The sequence below is a fragment of the Phyllobates terribilis genome, unplaced genomic scaffold (assembly GCF_046119375.1).
Source record: "Phyllobates terribilis strain yellow unplaced genomic scaffold, ASM4611937v1 Scaffold_10__3_contigs__length_209671492, whole genome shotgun sequence".
In the NCBI taxonomy this organism is placed as follows: Eukaryota; Metazoa; Chordata; class Amphibia; order Anura; family Dendrobatidae; genus Phyllobates; species Phyllobates terribilis.
This window is the reverse complement of record NW_027362770.1, coordinates 74663924-74684888: the sequence shown is the minus strand read 5'-3', so window position 1 is coordinate 74684888 and position 20965 is coordinate 74663924. Positions and strand designations below refer to the sequence as shown.

Here is a 20965-nt window from a genome sequence, read left to right as displayed (position 1 = left end):
CTGGGACAGTTTCTTCAGACCCTCCCAGTGCCCAGGCCCTGATGTGCAGGATACTCTGACAAGGAGGGAAAAGTTTTAGAAGATGCTGAGGAGTACCTTGCCAACCATACAAGCATCCTCCGTGATTTCTCTGTGACTTATAACTATTGGCTATCCAAGCTGGACAAATGGCATGAACTGGCTCTCTACGCCTTGGAGGTCCTGGCCTGCCCTGCCGCTAACGTTTTGTCAGAGCGGGTTTTTAGTGCCGCCGGGGGTATTGTAACTGATAGGCACATCCGCCTGTCAACTGAAAATGCTGACAGGCTGACTCTTATCAAAATGAACAAGGGCTGGATTGGGCCAGACTTCTTGACACCACCGGATGATAGCAGCGGAACATAAACTGAAATCCAGTGTTTTATTTTTTTTTTTTGGGGGGGGGGGGGGGGTCTATTCCCATGCACCTCTTCACACCCAGACATGGGTATACGCTTCATGATTTTGTCTATTTTAGGTCACCCTCCTCCTTCTCCTCCACCACCATATCAACAGGGTGACCATCATGCAACACCCACATAATTTTTTTATTTTTTTAAGTGTGTTTATGATGCCCGTAGGAAATATTTTTAGAGCCCTACCTCTAGCATTCTGTACGCTATACAGTATGTTCATGTATACTCCCCAGGGGTAAATGTTTTTCAGCCCATGCACTTAGTGCATAGGCATTACCAGCATAGGAGACCCAATCTTTAACAATGGTAACAAATTTTTTAATGATGACCTTCTCTATGTCTCTTCAAAGGGGTATTGGAGTGCGTCCTAATTTTTGGCAGCCCTTGCAGTCACTGCATATGCAATAACAGTATAGGAGATCCACTCCTATATAATGGGAACATTTTTATAATGAGGCCCTCCACTATGTGTCTTCAAAGGGGTATTGGAGTGCGTCCTAATTTTTAGCAGCCCTTGAACTTGATGCATGTTATGGATCCGGATGGTTGAACCACTGTTCCATGGTACAAGGAGGGTCCAGAGGATTCGTAACTAAGAGCCTACCCGGGCTGACCCTGGCTACACGGAGGCTTAGTCGACTCTGTGAACCAAGGAGGGACCGGGCAGGAGGTCCAGGTGCCCCTCTGGAACCAACCTTGTGTGAGAGCAGGCGACTCCCACGGGACTGACGGCCGTAGCAGACAGAAAGGCTGGCAGATGAGCACAGCAGATAGGCAGGCAGCGCTGGTAGACAGGCAGGCTTGGCTGACTGGTACGGCTGACGGACATGCTGGCGGGCATGGCTGATAGACAGGTTGGCGGCATGGCTGATAGGGTGGCGGGCACGGTTGATAGACAGGCTGGCAGGCAGCAATGGGACCTGAGGGCTGGAGAGAGTTTAGCACACAAACAACAACTTTGCACAGGCACCTCCATTTCCGGGGAGATGCTATAAATAGCAGATGTCCTCCGGCCATTGGCCGGGACATATTAGGACGGCGCGCGCGGCCCCTTTAAGATGTAGAGAGCGCGCGCTCTAAGCACACTGCCTGGGAATCTGCGCACACCCCGGGCAAGCACAGCATGGGAGCCGGGCAGAGGAGAGGCAGATGCCGGACCGGGGCCGCGGCGGTAAGGTGATCGGCGTCTCTGCCGAGCAGGAGGCAGGGACGCCGACGCTACACTGCATATGCAATAACAGTATAGGATACCCACTCCTATGTTGCATGTTGCAGTACCAGATGGCCCTTGTTGAAGGATTATTTAAAAAAATCCTATCTGACAACACTGGTGGCTGAGGTCATAGTTTCTTGGACAACCAAGGAGTACAGGTGAGGGAGAAGCAAAGAAGATGCAGCAGAGACAGGAGAACGCTGTCAAAGGTCTGGGACAGTTTTCTCAGATCCTCCCAGTGCCCAGGCTCTGATGCACGGGTTACTCTGACAAAGAAGGAAAAGTTTCGGAAGACGCTGAAGCACTACCTTGGCGACCGTACCAGCATCCTCCGGGATTCCTCTGTGCCTTACAACTACTGGGTATCCAAGCTGGACACGTGTCTCTCTACGCCTTGGAGGTCCTGGCCGCTAGCGTTTTGTCAGAGATGGTTTTTAGTGCCACCAGGGGTATTATAACATATCCAGGGGTATTATAACATATATGTAATAACAGTATAGGAGACCCACTCCTTAATAACGGTAAGGCCAACTCAAATTGATTCTATATTCTACAATATTACCTCTCTTGGCTGAAATTCATTTACGGGAGAGCTATCGCAGTATGAATAGCGTATTACACCAATCCAGACAGGTATTATTGCCGTATACTGCGTGCTGCTGCAAAAAAATTAAAATCTATTCTATTCCCTATTGATACCACTATTAGCTGCATTTACAATAGTGTAATGTACTATATTACCTCTCTTATCTGAGATTCATATACAGGTGACCTATAGCAGTTGGGATAGCGTCTTAAGGCCCCGTCACACTTAGCGACGCTACAGCGATCCCGACAACGATACGTCCCGTCAGGGATCGTTGCTGCGTCGCTATGTGGTCGCTGGTGAGATGTCAAACAGTCAGATCTTCCCAACGACGCAGCAACGATGTGGCGACTCGTAACGGTCTGTATAACGATGCACACCTATGTGTTTCTGTGTCCGAGTCGTCAACAAGGTCGTTGGTAAGGTGTCAAACACACCGATGCATGCTACCCAGTGGGACCTCAACGATCAAAGAAATGTCCAGACCATTCCGACACGACCAGCGATCTCACAGCAGGGGCCTGGTCGCGGCTACGTGTCAAAAGTAGCGAGATCGCTACTGAGGTCGCTGATGCGTCACAAAACTTGTGACTCAGCAGCGATCTCGCTAGCGATCTCGCTTAGTGTGAGGGGGGCTTAACAGGCATCTAGTCAGGGATTATTGTATTATACTCTGTGTTGAAAAAAAATCTATTCCCTATTCATAAAGCTCTTAGCTGCTTTTAAAACAGGGACAGGTGCTAGATGGTATTGTCAGCTGAAAATGAGTGTTCATTCTAGATGTGTCTGATCATGTCTCACACACCACATGGCCAGATAAGGTAGTAAAATGTTAAAATTACATTTACTGGTGAATGTATTTTTCACTATTGAAAGAAAGGCAAAAGTGCAAAAACACATCTAAAACTCTACGTGTGAACATAGCCCAGGGTGTGGAGGAGCATTTTTGCTTTTGGTTATTTATTTTGCCTTATATATAAGTCATTACCCTGGAAAGCAGGGCTGTGGAGTCGGTAAGCCAAACCTCCGACATTTCCATGACACTGACTCCATGACTCCGACTCCCTCATACAGGGCTTATATGTAAGTGATAAATTTACTGTAGCACAGATTCATCTCAGCTAAAAGTCTAGACCCTTAGATCAGGAATAGGACAGACATTTATAGGACATTTCATAACTTTTCCAAATTCTTATGAAAAAATATTACAATTCTGCTAACAGCTTTCGACCATGTTCACACGGTTACCTTCTTTGAAGATTTTAGAGCATATTCCGTGTGACAGAATCTGCTGCTATTCCATGGCTAAGGAAAGTGAATGGCGTATGAAATACATAGGAACAAACAGTCCAGTACAGAATAGTCAACGTATCCTGGATTTTAAAATCTGATGTAAGTTTAATATTTCATTGGATTCTGAACAGAAAGGCCAGAGATAAGACCATTTGAATTAACAATGGAGCTAATGTACATAGATTTCTACTGCTGATGTGGCAGTGGATTCTTGAGTCTAAGGATTTGTTTACACTGACTGATTGGCGGTACTAAATGATCATAGATCCGTAAACCTTTACTGATCGTCAATTGTAGTCTGTTTACACAAGCAGACCAAAGCAAACGATACGTACTGAGCGATCTGTAATAGATCGATCATTGAGCATAGGCTGCCATGGTTCACAGCAGTAAGAGTCCTGTGCTGCACAAAAGATCATTTAACCCGATGAACAAGCAAAATACTCATTAATCGGGCGAAATGATTGGCAGCCTGTTTACACTGAAAAATTTTGGTGAAACAAGCATTATTAAGAATGCACGTTCATGATTACTTTTAGCGTAATAGCAGCCCAAGCCTCAGCATGAAAAATCCATGTCAGGTTTGCTGCAGGTCCATCCTGAATTCACGAACGTAGCTTTAAATAGGAATGAAAATAAACAGTAATATCTCAAAATCAGTATAGGAAATATAAAACTACATAGGTAAAAATTCAACCACTACAGTTTGAAGCCTTTGTGAAAATGTATTTTTTTACTCAGTTTCCAACTTATGCATACATAGAAAACCACATGAAAACTTATTAGTAAATTTCCAATAACAGTAAAACCTCTTCCAAGTATATAAAAAAATAATAATGTAATAACGGATTTGGCATAGTTCTGTGGATTCTATAATAAACTGAAGCAACAATGCAGATGTACCACTACTGTGTGAATTTCCAGTTGATATGTTATAAAAGCCTAATATACAGTAAAGTACAAAAGATTTAGGCAGATGGGGAAAAAATACTGCAAAGCAGGAAATCTAAATCTTAATGAACCAAAGAGAAATCTAAATCAAATCCTTATTTGGTGTGACCTCCCTTTGCCTTCAGAGCAGCATCAATTCTTCTTTGCACACGCCACACAGTTTTTGAAGGAAATCGGCAGGAAGGATGTTTTAAACATCGGGGAACTAACCACAGATCTGTGGATGTAGGCTTGCACAAATCCTCCTGTCTCTGTAATCCCAAACAGACTGGATGATGCGGAGATCAGGGCTCTATGGGAGCCGTATAATCACTTACAGGACTCATTGTTCTTCTTTGATATAGGCTGTATTTTTGGGGTTGTTGTCTTGCTGCAGAATAAATTTGATTTAGATTCTTTTCTTTATGGTATTGAATGATGAATAAGTATCGGCCTGTATTTCTCAGCATTGAGAAACCATTAGTCCCAACCAAATCCCCAACTTCATATGCTGAAATGAAGTCCAAAACTTGCATACTTCACTGACACTCGTTATTATACCACTCTCCAGTTCATCGGTCAACAATGTAGCTTAAGTTATAACCAAATATTCCAAATAATTCACATTTGACCACTTAGTCCAGAGAGCTTGCTACCATTTTTCTGTGACCCAGTTCCTATGTTTTAGGGTAAAGAAGAACAAGGAGTCCTGGTGGTAATAAAATTGACACCACCAAGCTCTGATCTAAGCATCAGCACCGTGGCCGGGAAGCAGCGCGCGCTGCCAGCAGAGCGGGAGGAAGACGCCGGGCACGGAGCGGAGAGGTGAGGGGAACAGGAGGCAGGGACGCCGACGCTACAGTAAACCCCCCTTTAGGCCCCCCCTTTTTTAGGCCAGAGAGAAATTTATCAAGGATGAGAGGGGCATGGATGTTCTCCCGGGGCTCCCACGTTCTCTCCTCAGGACCAAACCCCTTCCAATCTACCAGAAAAAAGGTTTTCCTCTTACCCTTTTGGTGGCCAGAATGTTCTCTACCTCAAACTCGTTCTCAGCGGAAACCGGAGCAGGGGGCGTACCTGTAGACTTGGAAAAATAGTTAAGTACCACGGGTTTGAGGAGAGATACATGGAAGGAGTTAGGGATCCGTAAGTTGGCCGGGAGTTTCAATTTATAGGCCACCGGATTGATTTGTTTGATAACTTCCAGTGGGCCGATGAACCGAGGCCCTAACTTGTAGGAGGGAATCTTGAGCCGGACATACTTGGACGAGAGCCAGACTTTATCTCCAGGACGGAATTGTGGAGGATCCAGGCGTTTTTTGTCAGCGTGTTTTTTCGTCCGCTCGGACGACTGAAGGAGTGCGGATCGGGTACTCTCCCAAATGGAGGAGAATTCGCTAATGAGAGATTCCGCAGCCGGATTGTCCACCGAGGTGGAAACGGGAAATGGGATCCGAGGATGCTGACCGAAGACTACAAAAAACGGGGATTTGGAGGAAGATTCGCTCTCGTGATTATTGTAAGAGAATTCGGCCCATGGTAGGAGATCCACCCAGTCCGAATGGTGGGCATTAACGAAGTGCCGGAGGTAACTGGTCAGGATCTGATTGATCAGCTCCACTTGACCATTGGACTGTGGGTGGTAAGCGGAGGAGAAGTCCAGGGTGACGTCAAGCAGCTTACATGTGGCTCTCCAGAAGCGTGAGGTGAACTGAACCCCACGATCCGACACGATGTGGAGGGGCAGGCCATGGAGACGGAAGATGTGGTGGATAAAGTCTTTAGCCAGTTCGGGTGCAGACGGGAGACCCGGCAGGGGAATGAAGTGCGCCATCTTGGAAAAGCGGTCAGCGACCACCCAAATGACCGTACAACCGGCAGAGACAGGGAGATCCGTTATAAAGTCCATAGCTATATGCTGCCACGGGGCAGCAGGTACTGGAACAGGAAGGAGGCGACCAGCTGGCAGGTGTCTCGGAACTTTGTTGCGGGCGCAGGACACACAGGCTGAAACAAAGTCTATTACATCCTTGTGCAGGGTAGGCCACCAGTAATGCCGGGTAATAAGCTGGAGGGTCTTTTTCTGACCGGCGTGGCCAGCTAGCTTAGACGAGTGACCCCAGAGTAGGACCTTCTTCCGATCAGGTACTGTTACGAACGTCTTACCGGGAGGGAGACGATTTAGATTCACGGGAGCCACCTGCATTACTCTGGCGGGATCAATGATGTGCTTCGGTTCCTCCTCTAGATCAGACACCAGGAAGGATCGGGACAAGGCGTCAGCTTTGATGTTTTTGTCTGCCGGGCGAAAATGAAGAACGAAATCAAAGCGGGCAAGAAACAAGGACCACCGGGTTTGGCGCGGGTTAAGTCTCTGGGCGCTCTGGAGGTAAGCCAAGTTCTTGTGGTCCGTGTAAATAATTACCGGGTGAAGAGCCCCCTCGAGCAGGTAACGCCACTCCTCCAGTGCCAGCTTAATGGCCAATAACTCTCGATCTCCTATAGAATAATTGCGCTCAGAAGAGGAGAAGAGTTTGGAGAAGAAGCCGCAAGTTACCATTCTTCCGGAAGGCGACTTTTGGGTAAGTACCGCTCCGGCTCCAGAGGAGGAGGTGTCAACTTCCAGGAAGAATTGTTTGTTGCCGTCCGGATGATGCAGCACCGGGGCGGAAGAGAAAGCCTGTTTTAAGGAAAGAAAGGCTTCCTCTGCTTCGGGCGGCCATTCTCTGGGATTAGTGCCCTTACGGGTGAGCGCAGAGATTGGGGCAGTCCGGGAAGAGAAGTGCGGTATGAAGAGGCGGTAGTAGTTGGCGAAACCCAGGAACCACTGAATAGCTTTCAACCTCTCTGGTCGGGGCCACTTCTGGATGGCAGACAGTTTCTCAGGATCCATTCGTAGGCCGGTCTGAGAGATTATGCAGCCCAGAAACGGAAGCGAGGTCTGCTCAAAGAGGCACTTCTCATATTTAGCGTAGAGGTGGTTCTGCCTGAGCCTGAGCAGAACCTGGCGAACATCCCTCCGGTGTGTGGGGAGATCCCGAGAGAAGACCAAGATGTTGTCCAGGTACACCACTACGCAGGAGTAGAGAAGGTCCCGGAAGATGTCATTGACCAACTCTTGAAAGACGGCGAGAGCGTTACAGAGACCGAAGGGCATTACCAGGTATTCATAGTGGCCGTCCCGGGTGTTGAATGCCGTCTTCCATTCATCCCCCTGACGGATACGGACCAGGTTATACGCCCCACGGAGGTCCAGCTTGGTGAAGACTCTAGCCCCCCTCAGACGGTCAAATAATTCCGGAATTAGCGGAAGGGGGTATTTATTCTTCACCGTGATCTGGTTAAGGCCTTTATAGTCTATACAGGGACGGAGTGAGCCGTCCTTCTTTTTGACGAAGAAGAAGCCTGCTCCCGCCGGGGAAGTAGATTTCCGGAGGAATCCCCGGGCCAGATTCTCCTCAATATATTCTGACATGGATCGGGTCTCAGCAGCGGACAAAGGGTAAATGCGCCCACGGGGAGGAGTAGCACCGGGCATCAGGTCGATTGGGCAGTCGTATGGTCTATGAGGGGGTAATGTCTCTGCCTCCTTTTTATTAAAGACGTCCGCATACGACCAATAAGGAGCCGGAAGACCAGGTAGATTGGCTGGAGTAGGAGAAGGACGGACAGGATGGACGGGAACTAAACAAGTCTTATGGCAGTCCTGTCCCCAGCGAAGGACTTCTCCGGTCTGCCAATCAAGCACGGGTGCATGTCTCTGAAGCCAAGGTAGGCCTAGTAAGAGGGCGTGAGAGAGTCCAGGCAGAACATGAAAGAAGATGCTCTCAGAGTGCAGCATTCCCACCTGCAGGGTTATGGATTCGGTGATGAGTTGGATGGGATGTGGTAAGAGGCCCCCATCCACGGCAGCGACAGATAAGGGTACAGCTAGAGGTTTGGTGGGAATGCGGTATTTCTCTACCAGAGACTGAGAAATGAGATTTCCGGCAGCTCCAGAGTCAAGTTGGGCTAGTTCAAAATAACGGTTCTCCCAGCAGATGATAGAGACCGACAGCAACAGAGATGGAGAGGGTTTACTCTCGTCTAGGACGACCTCTCTGAGCGATCCTAGACACAGGCGTTTCCCGACCTCTCCGGGCAGGAACGGATCCGGTGCTCCTTACTGCCACAGTAGAAGCAGCTCCCCTCGGCTCGGCGTAACTCTTGTCGGGTTTTGACCATCTTGGTCTGGTCGACCTGCATAGGCTCAGGTGAGTGCGCCTGGGTAGTAAGGGGGGAGAAGTGACAGGTTTCTGGAAGGTAGGGGCTAGACGTGGAAACCTCCTCTCACGGGTGACCTCTTTGGCGCACTCCTGGAACCGGATGTCAATCCGGGTGGCAAGTGTTATTAAGTCGTCGAGAGTGGTAGGAATGTCCCGACCGGCGAGTTCATCTTTAATACGGCCGGACAGACCCTCCCAGAAGACAGACACCAGGGCGTCGTTATCCCAGGCCAGCTCCGAAGCAAGTGTACGGAACCGTATGGCGTATTGGCCCACGGAGAGATTTCCTTGACGGAGGTGAAGCAGAGATGATGCGGATGAGGTCTTCCGTCCTGGTTCGTCGAAGACTTTCCGGAAGGCCGTGAGAAAGGCTGGCAGGTTGGACACCAGGGGGTCTCCTCTCTCCCATAGAGGATTTAGCCAAGCCAGTGCCTCTCCCGTGAGATGGGACATGATGAAGGCTACTCTGGCTCGGTCGCTGGAAAACTGGTGTGTCAACAGTTCGAAGTGCAGAGTGCACTGGTTAATGAAGCCCCGTGCCTGGCTGGGATCTCCGCCAAAACGAGGAGGGGCGGAGAGGCGGGGACCGGGAAGAGATGCCATGGTGTTGATGGGCTGCGGCGGTGCCCGGGTAGTAAGTGTGCGAGTGGAGGCAGCTCCCGAAGAGGTAGTCAATGTGTCCAGGCGGGAGTTAACACCACGCAGGTGACTCAGGATGGACTCCTGTTGGGATCTCTGACGGGAAAGTTCATGACATAGGTCCGAGAGCGAGGGAGCTTGGGTGCCACCGGGTTCCATGGCCCGAGCAAACTGTAACGGGTCTGGGAGGTGGAACCTCTGAGCAACTATACAAGGGGGCGGTCCTTGTAAGGAAGCGGGTGGCTCCCAGGGAAGACGGGCAGGTAGTCACGGCAAGTGACAGGGACAGTCAATGGGTAGAAGGGCAGGTAGTCACGGCAAGTGACAGGGACAGTCTCTGGGTAGAAGGACAGCAGGCAGGTGGCTGATGAGCGCTCCCAGGTGAGCGGGCGAGAGTCTCTGGACAGGCAGGTGGTCACGGCAAGTGACAGCAGAGCCTCCAGGTAGGCTAGCAGGCAGGTAGCAGGTGAGCACTCCCAGGTGAGCGGGCAAGAGTCTCTGGACAGGCAGGTGGTCACGGCAAGTGACGGCAGAGCCTCCAGGTAGGCTAGCAGGCAGGTAGCAGGTGAGCGCTCCCAGGTGAGCGGGCAGGCTGGTCCATAGACAGACTGACAGGTGTCGGAAGGCAGACCGTCGGACCGCAGGCTTGCAAGCAGGTAAGCGGATATCAGGCAGGTATCAAGCAGGAATCTGGCAGGTAACAGGCAGGAATCTGGCAGGTGACTGGCAGGTAACTGGTAACAGGACCTGAGGGCTGAAGCAGAGTGAAAGCTTTGCAACAACATTGCTCGGGCACCTCCATTTTGGAGGAGGTGCCTTATATATGGTGAAGTCCTCCGGCCATTGGCCGGGGACTCCTTAGGGCGGCGCGCGCGGCCCCTTTAAGAGAGGGGGAGCGCGCGCGCGCCCTAAGCACCGTGGCCGGGAAGCAGCGCGCGCTGCCAGCAGAGCGGGAGGAAGCCGCCGGGCATGGAGCGGAGAGGTGAGGGGAACAGCGTCCCAGCCTAGCAGGAGGCAGGGACGCCGACGCTACACTTATACTCTATACTGAATAAATCAGGAGGTTTTAAAAATGTTGTATCCTTTTTTTTCATCATTTGCATATCATTAACATATCTATTGATCTTGTAATCTCAATCAATCCACTACTTTACCTTCATGGTGTTGCAATTTCCATGTTGAGGAATGTGTATATATACATAGATACAAACACACACTGGGGTGTGCTCAGCATGAAGGAGTACATCCCAACAAATTTGTCAGAATACCTTTAGCTTCCTTTCCGAATCAACATTTTCTATGGGATCTCATACTACAAAATACTCCAACAAGTGTGGACCATTAATGGAAAACGAGAGGTGTTGTTTTTTACACCTATAAAAGTAATTTACGTAACAAATTCATTCAAGACTATGTTGCAAAAATTAGTACAGCCCGATGAAAGTCTTGTGAGCAAAGTTAAAATTTACACTACAAAATTAAAACTAATTAATAAGAATTCAAATACAGGTAAGTCTAATTATTCATTAACAGGTGTCCAGCAGACAGATAACTATACAAGGGCATTACTTAAAGAAAAACCCTTCCCATTTTGTGCTGTCAGCAATGGCACCACATGGAAGAGAAATGTCCCAAGACCTAAGAAAGAAAATAATTTCTTTACACAAGAAAGGTGAAGGGTACAAGAACATCAAGAAAGCTTTACTTATTAGTAAATGTAGTAATGTAGCAAAGGTGATGCAAAAATGTAAAAAAAAATGGAACGGCAACCATCTCACAGAGACAATTCACATGCAAGTTCACTGCAGTTAGCTAAAGAAGTAGAAAGCCAAACTGGGATGAGTGTTTCCCATGACACAATATGGCATACACTGCAGAGGAATGGCATGCACGGGTGTCACACATGAAGGGAGCCTCTCCTCTAAAGCCCATGCACAAAAAAGCCCACCTACAAGTTGCTAGGGCCTATGCTGAAAAATATGAAGACTACTGGGACTCTACATTCTGGAGTGATGAGACGAAGATAAATGTTTTTGGAACTGATTACTTCAAAACTGTATGGTGTCACAAAGGTGAGAGGTACAAGGAAAAGTGCATGGTGCCTACAGTGAAACATGGTGGTGACAGTGTCCTTATGTGGAACTGCATGATTCCTGCTGGTGTCGGGGAAATACATTTCATTGATCGTATCATGAATTCACAGATGTACTGCTCTACATTGAAGGAGAAGATGCTACCATCACTCTGTGGCCTCGATAAATGTGCACTTTTCCAACATGACAATGATACTAAACACACATCTAAGGCCACTGTTTAGTTTCTGAAAAAATAGAAAAGAGTGAAAGTGATTCAATGTCTACTGAGCTGAACCTAATTGTACACCTATGGGGAATTTTGAAGAGACAAGTTGAGCATTACTCTCCATCCAGCATCCAGGCTCTAAAAGAGGTTGTTCTTGAAGAATGGAGAAATATAGCTTTTATAATCACCAACTTGTCTAAAAGACTTGGTCCTGTCCTTAAATATCATGTACATCATACAAAATACTAAATGTAGTAGTTCTTGATGTGGGGTGTATTCATTTTTGCGTCAACTAATTTAAGTAAAAGTGAAGATTTTACTTAATGATTTTGCCTGTGTGGGTTAGATGGGATGTCACCAACATCTGGTAAGAATTTCAAGGTCAATAGAACCCTTAGAAAAATATTTACTTAGAAAATTGTTGACATCCGCAATACTTATTATACCCGCTATATACGTGTGTGTATGTATGTATCTATATAGATACATACATACATACATACACACGTGTATGTATGTGTGTATATACACTGCTCAAAAAATAAAGGGAACACTTAAACAGAATATAACTCCAAGTCAATAACACTTCTGTGAAATCAAACTGTCCAGTTATGAAGCAACACTGATTGTGAATCAATTTCTCCTGCTGTTGTGCAAATGGAACAGACAACTGGTAGAAATGATAGGCAATTATCAAGATATCCCCTATAAAGGAGTGGTTCTGCAGGGGGTGACCACAGACCATTTCTCGGTTTTCATCCTTTTTGGCTGTTGTTTTGGTAACTTTTTCATTTTGCCATTGCTCTCACCCCTAGAGGTACAGTAGCATGAGGCGGTGTCTACAGTACAACCCACAGAAGTTGCTCAGGTAGTGCAGTTCATCCAAGATGGCACATCAGTGCAAGCTGTGGCAAGAAGGGTAGCTGTGTCTGTCAGCACAGTGTCAAGAGCATGGAGCAGATACCAGGAGATGTGGAGGGAGCCATAGGAGGGCAACAACCCAGCAGCAGGATTGTTACCTCCTTTGTGCAAGGAGGAACAGGAGGAGCACTGCCAGAGCCCTGCAAAATGACCTCCAGCAGGCCACAAATGTGCATGTGTCTGCACTAACGGTTAGAAACCGACTCCATGAGGGTGGTATGATGGCCCGACATCCAGAGATGGGGGTTGTGCTCACAGCCCAACACCGTACAGGACGCTTGGCATTTGCCACAGAACACCAGGATTGGCAAAGTCGCCACTGGCGCCCTGTGCTCTTCACAGATGAAAGCAGGTTCACACTGAGCACATGTGACAGACGTGAGAGTCTGGAGAAGCCGTGGAGAACGATCTGCTGCCTGCAACATCCTTCAGCATGACCTGTTTGGCAGTGGGTCAGTAATGGTGTGGGGTGGCATTTCTCTGGAGGGCCGCACAGCCCTCCATGTGCTCGCCAGAGGTAGCCTGACTGCCATTAGGTACCGAGATGAGATCCTCAGACCCCTTGTGAGACCATATTCTGGTGCGGTTGGCCCTGGGTTCCTCCTAATGCAGGAGAATGCCAGACCTCATGTAGCTGGAGTGTGTCAGCAGTTCCTGCAAGATGAAGGCATTGAAGCTATGGACTGGCCCGCCCGTTACCCAGACCTGAATCCGATTGAGCATATCTGGGACATCATGTCTCGCTCCATCCACCAACGTCACGTTTCACCACAGACTGTCCAGGAGTTGGCAGATGCTGTAGTCCAGGTCTGGGAGGAGATCCCACAGGAGACCATCCGCAACCTCATCAGGAGCATGCCCAGGCATTGTAGGGAGGTCATACAGGCACGTGGAGGCCACACACAATACTGAGCCTCATTTTGACTTGTTTTAAGGACATTACATCAAAGTTGGATCAGCCTGTAGTGTGTTTTTCCACTTTAATTTTGGGGGTGACTCCAAATCCAGGCCTCCATTGGTTAATAAATTTGATTTCCATTGATGATTTTTGTGTGATTTTGTTGTCAGCACATTCAACTTTGTACAGAACAAAGTATTCAATGAGAATATTTCATTCATTCAGATCTAGGATGTGTTATTTGAGTGTTCCCTTTATTTTTTTGAGCAATGTATATACAGTATATATACATACATACATACACACACACAGCGAGAGAGAGAGAGATCGACCTATCTATAAGTATTGCACATGTCACCAATTTTCTACAAAAAATGGAGAGGATTGTAATTTTTATCGTAGGTACACTTCAACTGTGAATAAAAGCCCCGAAATCTGAAAGATCTGGAGAAGATCTTTATGGAGGAGAGGGCCAAAATCCCTGCTGCAGTGCGTGCAAACCTGGTCAAAAACCACAGGAAACGTCTGACCTCTGTAATTACAAACAAAGGTTTATGTACCAAATATTAAGTTCTGTTTTTCTATTGTATCAAATACTTATTTCATGCAATAAAATGCAAATTAATTATGTAAAAATAATACAATGTGATTTTCTGGATTTTTTTTTTTTAAGATTCTGTTTTTCACAGTTGAAGTGTATCTACGAAAAGGCTTTGTGCACACGATGCAGAAATGAAGCAGAAAATTTCTGCATCATTTCTGCATCTCCCTGGCAGAAAAAACGCATGCGGATTGTACATGCGTTTTTCCTGCGGAATACATGCGGATTCACATGCGTTTCCACATGCGGATTGTACATGCGGATTATACATGTGTTTTCCTGCCAGGGACAAGCGGATGTGAAGCGTTCTTCACATGCATTTCCACATGCGGGTTGACAAGCGCTTTCCAAGCGATTTTAGCATCACTTGGAAAGTACTTGACAACTAGGTGACACTATATAAATCCATGCAACCGGCATGGATTTATATAGTGTGACCGTAAAAGAATGTTTAAAAATTAAAAAATAAAGCTATACTTACCCTCCGATGGCCCGGCGTGTGCTGCCGCGTTCGTTCCTGGCTTGTTCCTGGCTGCCGGGATATCGCGAGACACTGCGCTGAAGGGCCTGCGGTCACATGACTGACGTCACCGAAGGTCCTTCAGTCTTGCACGCGAGCAGAGGGAAGGAGACCGGGGGCCGTCAGAAGGTGAATATATCTTTATTTTTTATTTTATTCTTTTTTTTTACAGCTTTTTAAATGGTACCTGGGTCCGGAGGAGAGTCTCCTCTCCTCCACACTCGGGTACCATCCGCACATTAGAACGCGCCAATAACGCAAGTACAGATGCAGTCTTGTGGTATTGGCGCGTTCTAATGCAAGTCAATGGCAGCGAAAACGCTGCGCTTCCGCAAAATTAATGGACATGCTGCAGATTTTTGAGCGCAGCATAAACGCTGCGGAAAAATCCGCATCATGGGCACAGCACATGCGGATTATCATTGGGGAACATTGCTGCCCTTCTACCATGCGTTTTTAATGCGTTTCCGCAGCTGCAAAAACGCTGCGGAAACGCATTAAAAACGCATCGTGTGCACACAGCCTAAGAATTACAGTCCTCTCCATTCTTTGTAGGTGGGAAAACTTGCATAATTGGCAGTGTATCAAATACTTATTTTCCTCACTGTATATATGACTAAAGAATGCAGGAAAAGGAAAAGCAAGACCTCTTCAAGATGAATACATAAAAAAGGCCAGTAATGATTTATGACTTAATTACCACAGGCAAACAGTAAGGCCTTTCAGTACTTTTGTACATTTATGAAGGCAAAGTAAACACAATATTACATAACTTAATGTTTTTGGCTTCTTTCTCTTACCATGGCAGAGATCTTTCTCAATGAGTTTCATCTGCAGCTGGAAAATTTGCTCCTCAAGTTTGCATATGGAGTGTTTCATCTTTTCACGCCTGGTGATCATGTAACATAAGTTCCTAACCTGTAGACAGAAAGTGAAAAAAGTGATCTAATAAAGGACACCTTAAAATAACAATTTTACTTGGGCATAATAATTCAGTGCAATGTTGGTGGTAAAGCAGAAATTATTTAAATCCCATACCTATTTTACAGTTTTATATGAAGAATTATTATACATTAAATGAGGGTTATTATATAAGGGTTACTCCCAAAAAAATCAAGTTGCTGACCGCTTGGACCCCCAGAGATCAGAAAGTGTGATCAGATGATCGCAGGTTCAAGTCCCCTAAGGGGACTAAAAATGGTGACACAGTTAGAGGATTCATCAAAATTCCACATAAACAGTATACTGTGGCCTCTGATTGGCTGCAGCCATCAGTTGACTTCAGCAGCATGTTATCAATGTTTTTCTGATGACACACTGCTCAAATCACCAGACCACTGCACTCAATCACAGGCGGCAGCTGTCCAGCTGCTAGTGGAACAGTGTTGTCTCCTCTTCCTGTCTCAGCGCAGACCATTTTTAACTCAGTAATGTAAACATTTTTTACTCACTGAAGGCAGATTATACCAAGAAATTGAAAATTTTCAAAATGAGTGATCAGTTGTGACACTAGTCATTACTCAAGGACAAGCCGTGAGGCAGGGTAGTCAAACATTCAGGGGTCAGATACCAAGAGAGCACATAGTAAACTAAGGGGAAAGACAAAGGCGTAGTCAGGTCACAGTTCGAAGCCAGAATACTTGAAAGATAGCGGATCAAAGCAAAGGGGCTAAACAAACAGATGGTCAGGGCAAGGTCCAAGGTCAGGCAGCAATAGATCAATAAACAGAACACTGAAATGCAAGGCAAACATGCACCACCAAGCAAATGCTACGACTGACAGTGACCTGGGATTGACATCTTAGGCAAGTAGCTGGATAATCACTCAGAACAGGGGACACCTGAAGGAAGATCAACACCTCCCAGGCTCAGATTGGACGACTGAGCTGTCTATCAAAATACCGATTGCTCAGCATGCCCCTGCACTAGATTGGACGACTAAGCGGTCACTCACCAAACTGACAGCTCAGCGCGACCCTGATACAATAGGGAAGCAAAACTGTACCTCACTGTGTCCAAAACAAACTGAACTGAGAAATATTAATAGTACCCCCTTTTCTAGAGGGGGCCCCAGACCTCCAGGTTTCCCAGTAAACCTAAGATGGAAGGCCCCGACCAAATGATTGGACTTCACAAAACAAGCCGGAATCCAGGATCTCTCCTCGGGTCCATATCCCCTCCAATGAAAAAGATATTGAAGGGAATTTCAGACCCTTCAAGAATCCACGATCCTCTGCACCTCGTACTCTAAACCTCCAACGACAGAAACTGGAGGAGGCGGGTACAGGATAGCCAACACCGAAGGGACAAACTCTTTTAACAGGGATCGGTGGAACACAAAGAGACAGATGAAGTTTTAATCTAAAGATAACCAGATTGACTACCACCAGAATCTTGTACAGGCCAATAAATTTAGGACCCAACTGTGCTGACGGTACTTTGAGCTTATTATTTTTGGAAGATAATGAAACCTTATCACCTACTTTGAAGACGGGACCCGCCAAACGTTTTCTATCGGCCTTCCGTTTTTGACGAAGTTGAGCAACCCCAATATTCTTGTGAACCTCCCTCCTACATCCCCAAGTTTGTGTATAGCCACCTCTACTCCAAAACACTCAGAACTCATCCTAGAAAATTCACCAAAATTAGGAAGAAAACCATAATTAGAAAAAGGCGAGGTTCCAGCGAACTGATTGATCCGACTGTTCTGGGAAGTTGAAGATGAAAAGCTACTGAGCTAACTTCTTCAATGATATTGAAAAGACCAATACATTTTTGGCCCAGTTTTGGTGAGGGTATATGGAGTTTCCATAACAACTTCCCAGAACAATGAAGATACATCCAGTGTTCCATGTCTCCTTATTAAAACCATTTGTTCCAAATCCTTTTCCAGTGCGTCGTCTACCTCCTCCTGATCATATTGAAGTGGATGGACAAGAACATTACGCAGTTGAAAAGGTCCTTGACTCCCGAATATTCAGAAAAAAGTTGCAATACTTAATAAAGTGCCAAGGGTACAGCCCTGAAGATAACTCCTGGGAATCTGTAGAAAATATCAATGCTACTCGAGTGCTTAAAGAGTTTCACAAAAAATACCCACATGAACCAAGTCAAGCATCGTCTGGAGGCCGCTGTTGAAAGTGGGGAGTAATGTCTGGATTCCTGTTGTCCTTCTACATTTTGACAACTAGTGGCTGCTATTGTTCACCTTGATATTATGCTTCAATTTCACCTCTTATCACTGGAGGCTGCTGTTGTGTCCTGCAATTGCCCTTTACTAACATGGCAGATTCTGAACCTGTGGAATCCATCTTGTTTCCTGTTTGGGCCTACTTAAAGCCACATGGATCCCTCACACATTGCTTAAGTATTGTGCCTAGCTGTATAGTCTAGTTCAGTTTCCAGCTCCTTGTTCTGAGAACTATCTTACCCAGACTGTTCCCACTTCTCTACGGATTGTTGCTACAACTCCTACTGCTACTTGCAAGAACTGCCTGCAGTTTCTAGCTCTTGCTCCTCCGGCCACTGGATTCCTGTTATGCTACTGGCGTAGCACTGGCAATCGGTCAACTACCACTCAAAGAACAGTTTTCCCACCAGACAAAGGCAAATCAGCAATGAAATCCATTGACAAATCAGTCCACGGTTTTCCTGGAATTGGCAGTGGAGCAAGTTTCACAAGCGAATACAACATTTTCAATAACATTATACATGAAAGACCACCAAAAGAGTCCAGCAATAGATTTTCGTGTAGCAGTAACTCCAGGATGACCACACAAGACAGAATCATGAAACTACTGCAAATGATACAATCTTAGGTACACCGGCAAAAATATTTTGGAACCTGGAGTAGCGGAAGGGGCCAACAAACCACAGCAACGATAATACCCTGAGGAAGAATGGAGGATGGAGGCTCTGAAGGAGAAACCGAATCAAGGCTGCATGATAAAGCGTCAGCGCTCACATTCTTGGACTCCAGCCTGAACATGATCGAAAAATTTAATCTAGAAAAAAATAAGGATCATCGCCTGTCTTGGGGTTAACCATTTAGCTGATTCAATACATGCTAGATTTTTAAGATCTGTCACCACCGTGACTTGATGAACAACCCCCTCCAAAAATGTTCCCATTCTTGAAAAGCTAATTTAACGACAATCAGCTCGCGATTCCCGACATCATGATTTCTCTCGGCAGACGAAAATTTCCTAGAGAAAAATGCACATGGTCGCGAGTTGGTCAATGTTTTGGAACCTTGAGATAATACAGCACCTACCCCGACCTCTGAAGCATCCACCTGCTAAATGAATGGTTTATGGAAATCAGGTTGGATTAAAACTGGAGCAGGCATAAAATACTCTTTCAATTTATTTATTGCCCCAATAGCATCCGGTGTCCAAAACTTAAGATCAACCCCCTTATGTGTGAGATCCGTGAGAGGTTTAACAATCTGTGAAAAAGCCCAAATACATTTTCTGTAGTAATTGGCAAATCCTAAAAAACATTGTAACACTTTAAGGTCACCAGGTTGAACCCAATCAATAATGATTTTCCCCTTTCCAGGATCCATCTTAAACCCTTTAGCTGATGCAAGGAACTCCAGGAATTATATCTCTTGGACAACAAAGGTACATTTCTCCAGTTTAGCAAATTAAGAACTTTTTCTAAGCTTTCATAAAACAAAACTGATATACACATGATGTTATTAACATTGTAATGGATAGCAGAAGCTTGGAAAAATTTTTTAAATGGTTTTTAGGGCATAAGAAAATTACTGACATTAAAAATAGGCGCATCTACTAAACACTGCTAAAAATCTGCCCCAAAACACTGATGAAAATAGGTTCATTGTTTTCACATACAAATAAAAAATGGACATCAAATGAGGCTTTACATTGCAGGTCAGCATCAAAACCAACACCAAAACCCACAGGTTACATGCAGATTGTTGTAGATTTTGATGCAGATTTCACTTTCAACACTGCAAAGGATGAAAATCAGCAGGATAAAACTACAAGCTATGGATTTAAAATCTACACGGCAGCTCAATTTCTTCCATTTGGTAAAATTTTCACCCACTTTGCAGTAAATATGAAATGCCAAAGATTTTATGCCTGAAAAGCTGCAGCACATTTGCCAAGTGCCCATCACTTCTACATTTATCACCCACTTCTGATTTTGGCTTACAAATACGGAGGTAAAAAACTCACCAAATACTCAACGTCTGCGCATGGCCTAAGATGGTACCACTGAGGGAGTTACAGGCAAACTAGAGGACTTCTTCATCTCTGCTCTCATCGTGAACCGTACCCTTGAACAATGAGTCATTTGTAGAAAACCTGTGGATGTTTACTTGGTCTGCAGATCCCACTGACTGACATTTCACACCTGAGAGCGGATGGTGAGGACTCGCTCTCTGCCACCACATATGAAGACGCTCCATAACCAGTGGCATGCTGCGATACACTGACCCATGCATCTCATACTAGATCCATTACACTGGGGCTTTGTCCTTTTAGCAGTAATGATGTTTTGGAAGATGGAAAGAGCTAAGACTAAGTGAGGGAATTAACGCCTGTAGGGTTCGATGTTCAGGGGAAATCTTGTATAACACATGTTGACATGGCACAAAATGCAGCCTAGAATGGCCTTCCATTATTTTCCCACAGGATGATAAATGGGCATTGTCCGACAGATGAAACCAGTCTGCCGAATTGTCACTGAAGGTACCTGGCTTATATAGACAGTGCAAGCAGGAGACTCTAGATCTTGTGTTACTGTGTTTTTTTACAGAAGTTGCATATTGCAAGGACAAAAAGGACACTGTGCTGAACAAGTTTTCTCTGTCATGTACAGCAGAGAGTTATGAGCGCTGAAGAAACACAAAAACTCTTGACATTATTTAAGAAAAATCTGGGCAACTTAAATGCCATTTGGCTAAGGATTCATGCAGACCACTGTATTTTCGGTCCGAGTGCAATCCGACAAAATATAGGATCGCACTTGGACCAATGTTATTCTAAGACGCCGTTCACATGTCTGTGTTTTGCCTTGGACAGAGTCTAAGGAAAAAAGTCGCAGCATGCCTGACTGTATCAGATAATCAGAACGCATTCGGCCATGCTACTCAATTGGTCCATGGAAAAAAATCGGACCTCACTCAGATGACATCCAAGTTTGGTATGATTTACACAGAATGACACAATGGAGATTTTTTTTTCCCATCTTCTCATCATCCGATAAAATCGGATCACACTCTGATCAGTGTGTGAATAATATAAATGGCCAGATTCTTTCGGATGAGAGAAAATACGCTGGTGTGACCCTCGCCTAACATAATGTCATTTTCAAAAATACTTAACTTTAA

General features: G+C 45.9%; 1 protein-coding gene across 3 annotated transcripts in view; it reads right to left on the bottom strand.

Annotated features, from left to right (window-relative positions):
• The window catches only part of JADE2 (jade family PHD finger 2), a 338504-nt gene that overhangs the window by 24512 nt on the left and 293027 nt on the right, over window positions 1-20965 (bottom strand). For all 3 annotated transcript variants that reach the window (XM_073649598.1, XM_073649599.1, XM_073649601.1), the window contains exon 10: window positions 15402-15519. In XM_073649598.1, coding sequence (XP_073505699.1) covers window positions 15402-15519 — 118 coding nt within the window. The remainder of the gene's footprint in view (window positions 1-15401; window positions 15520-20965) is intronic.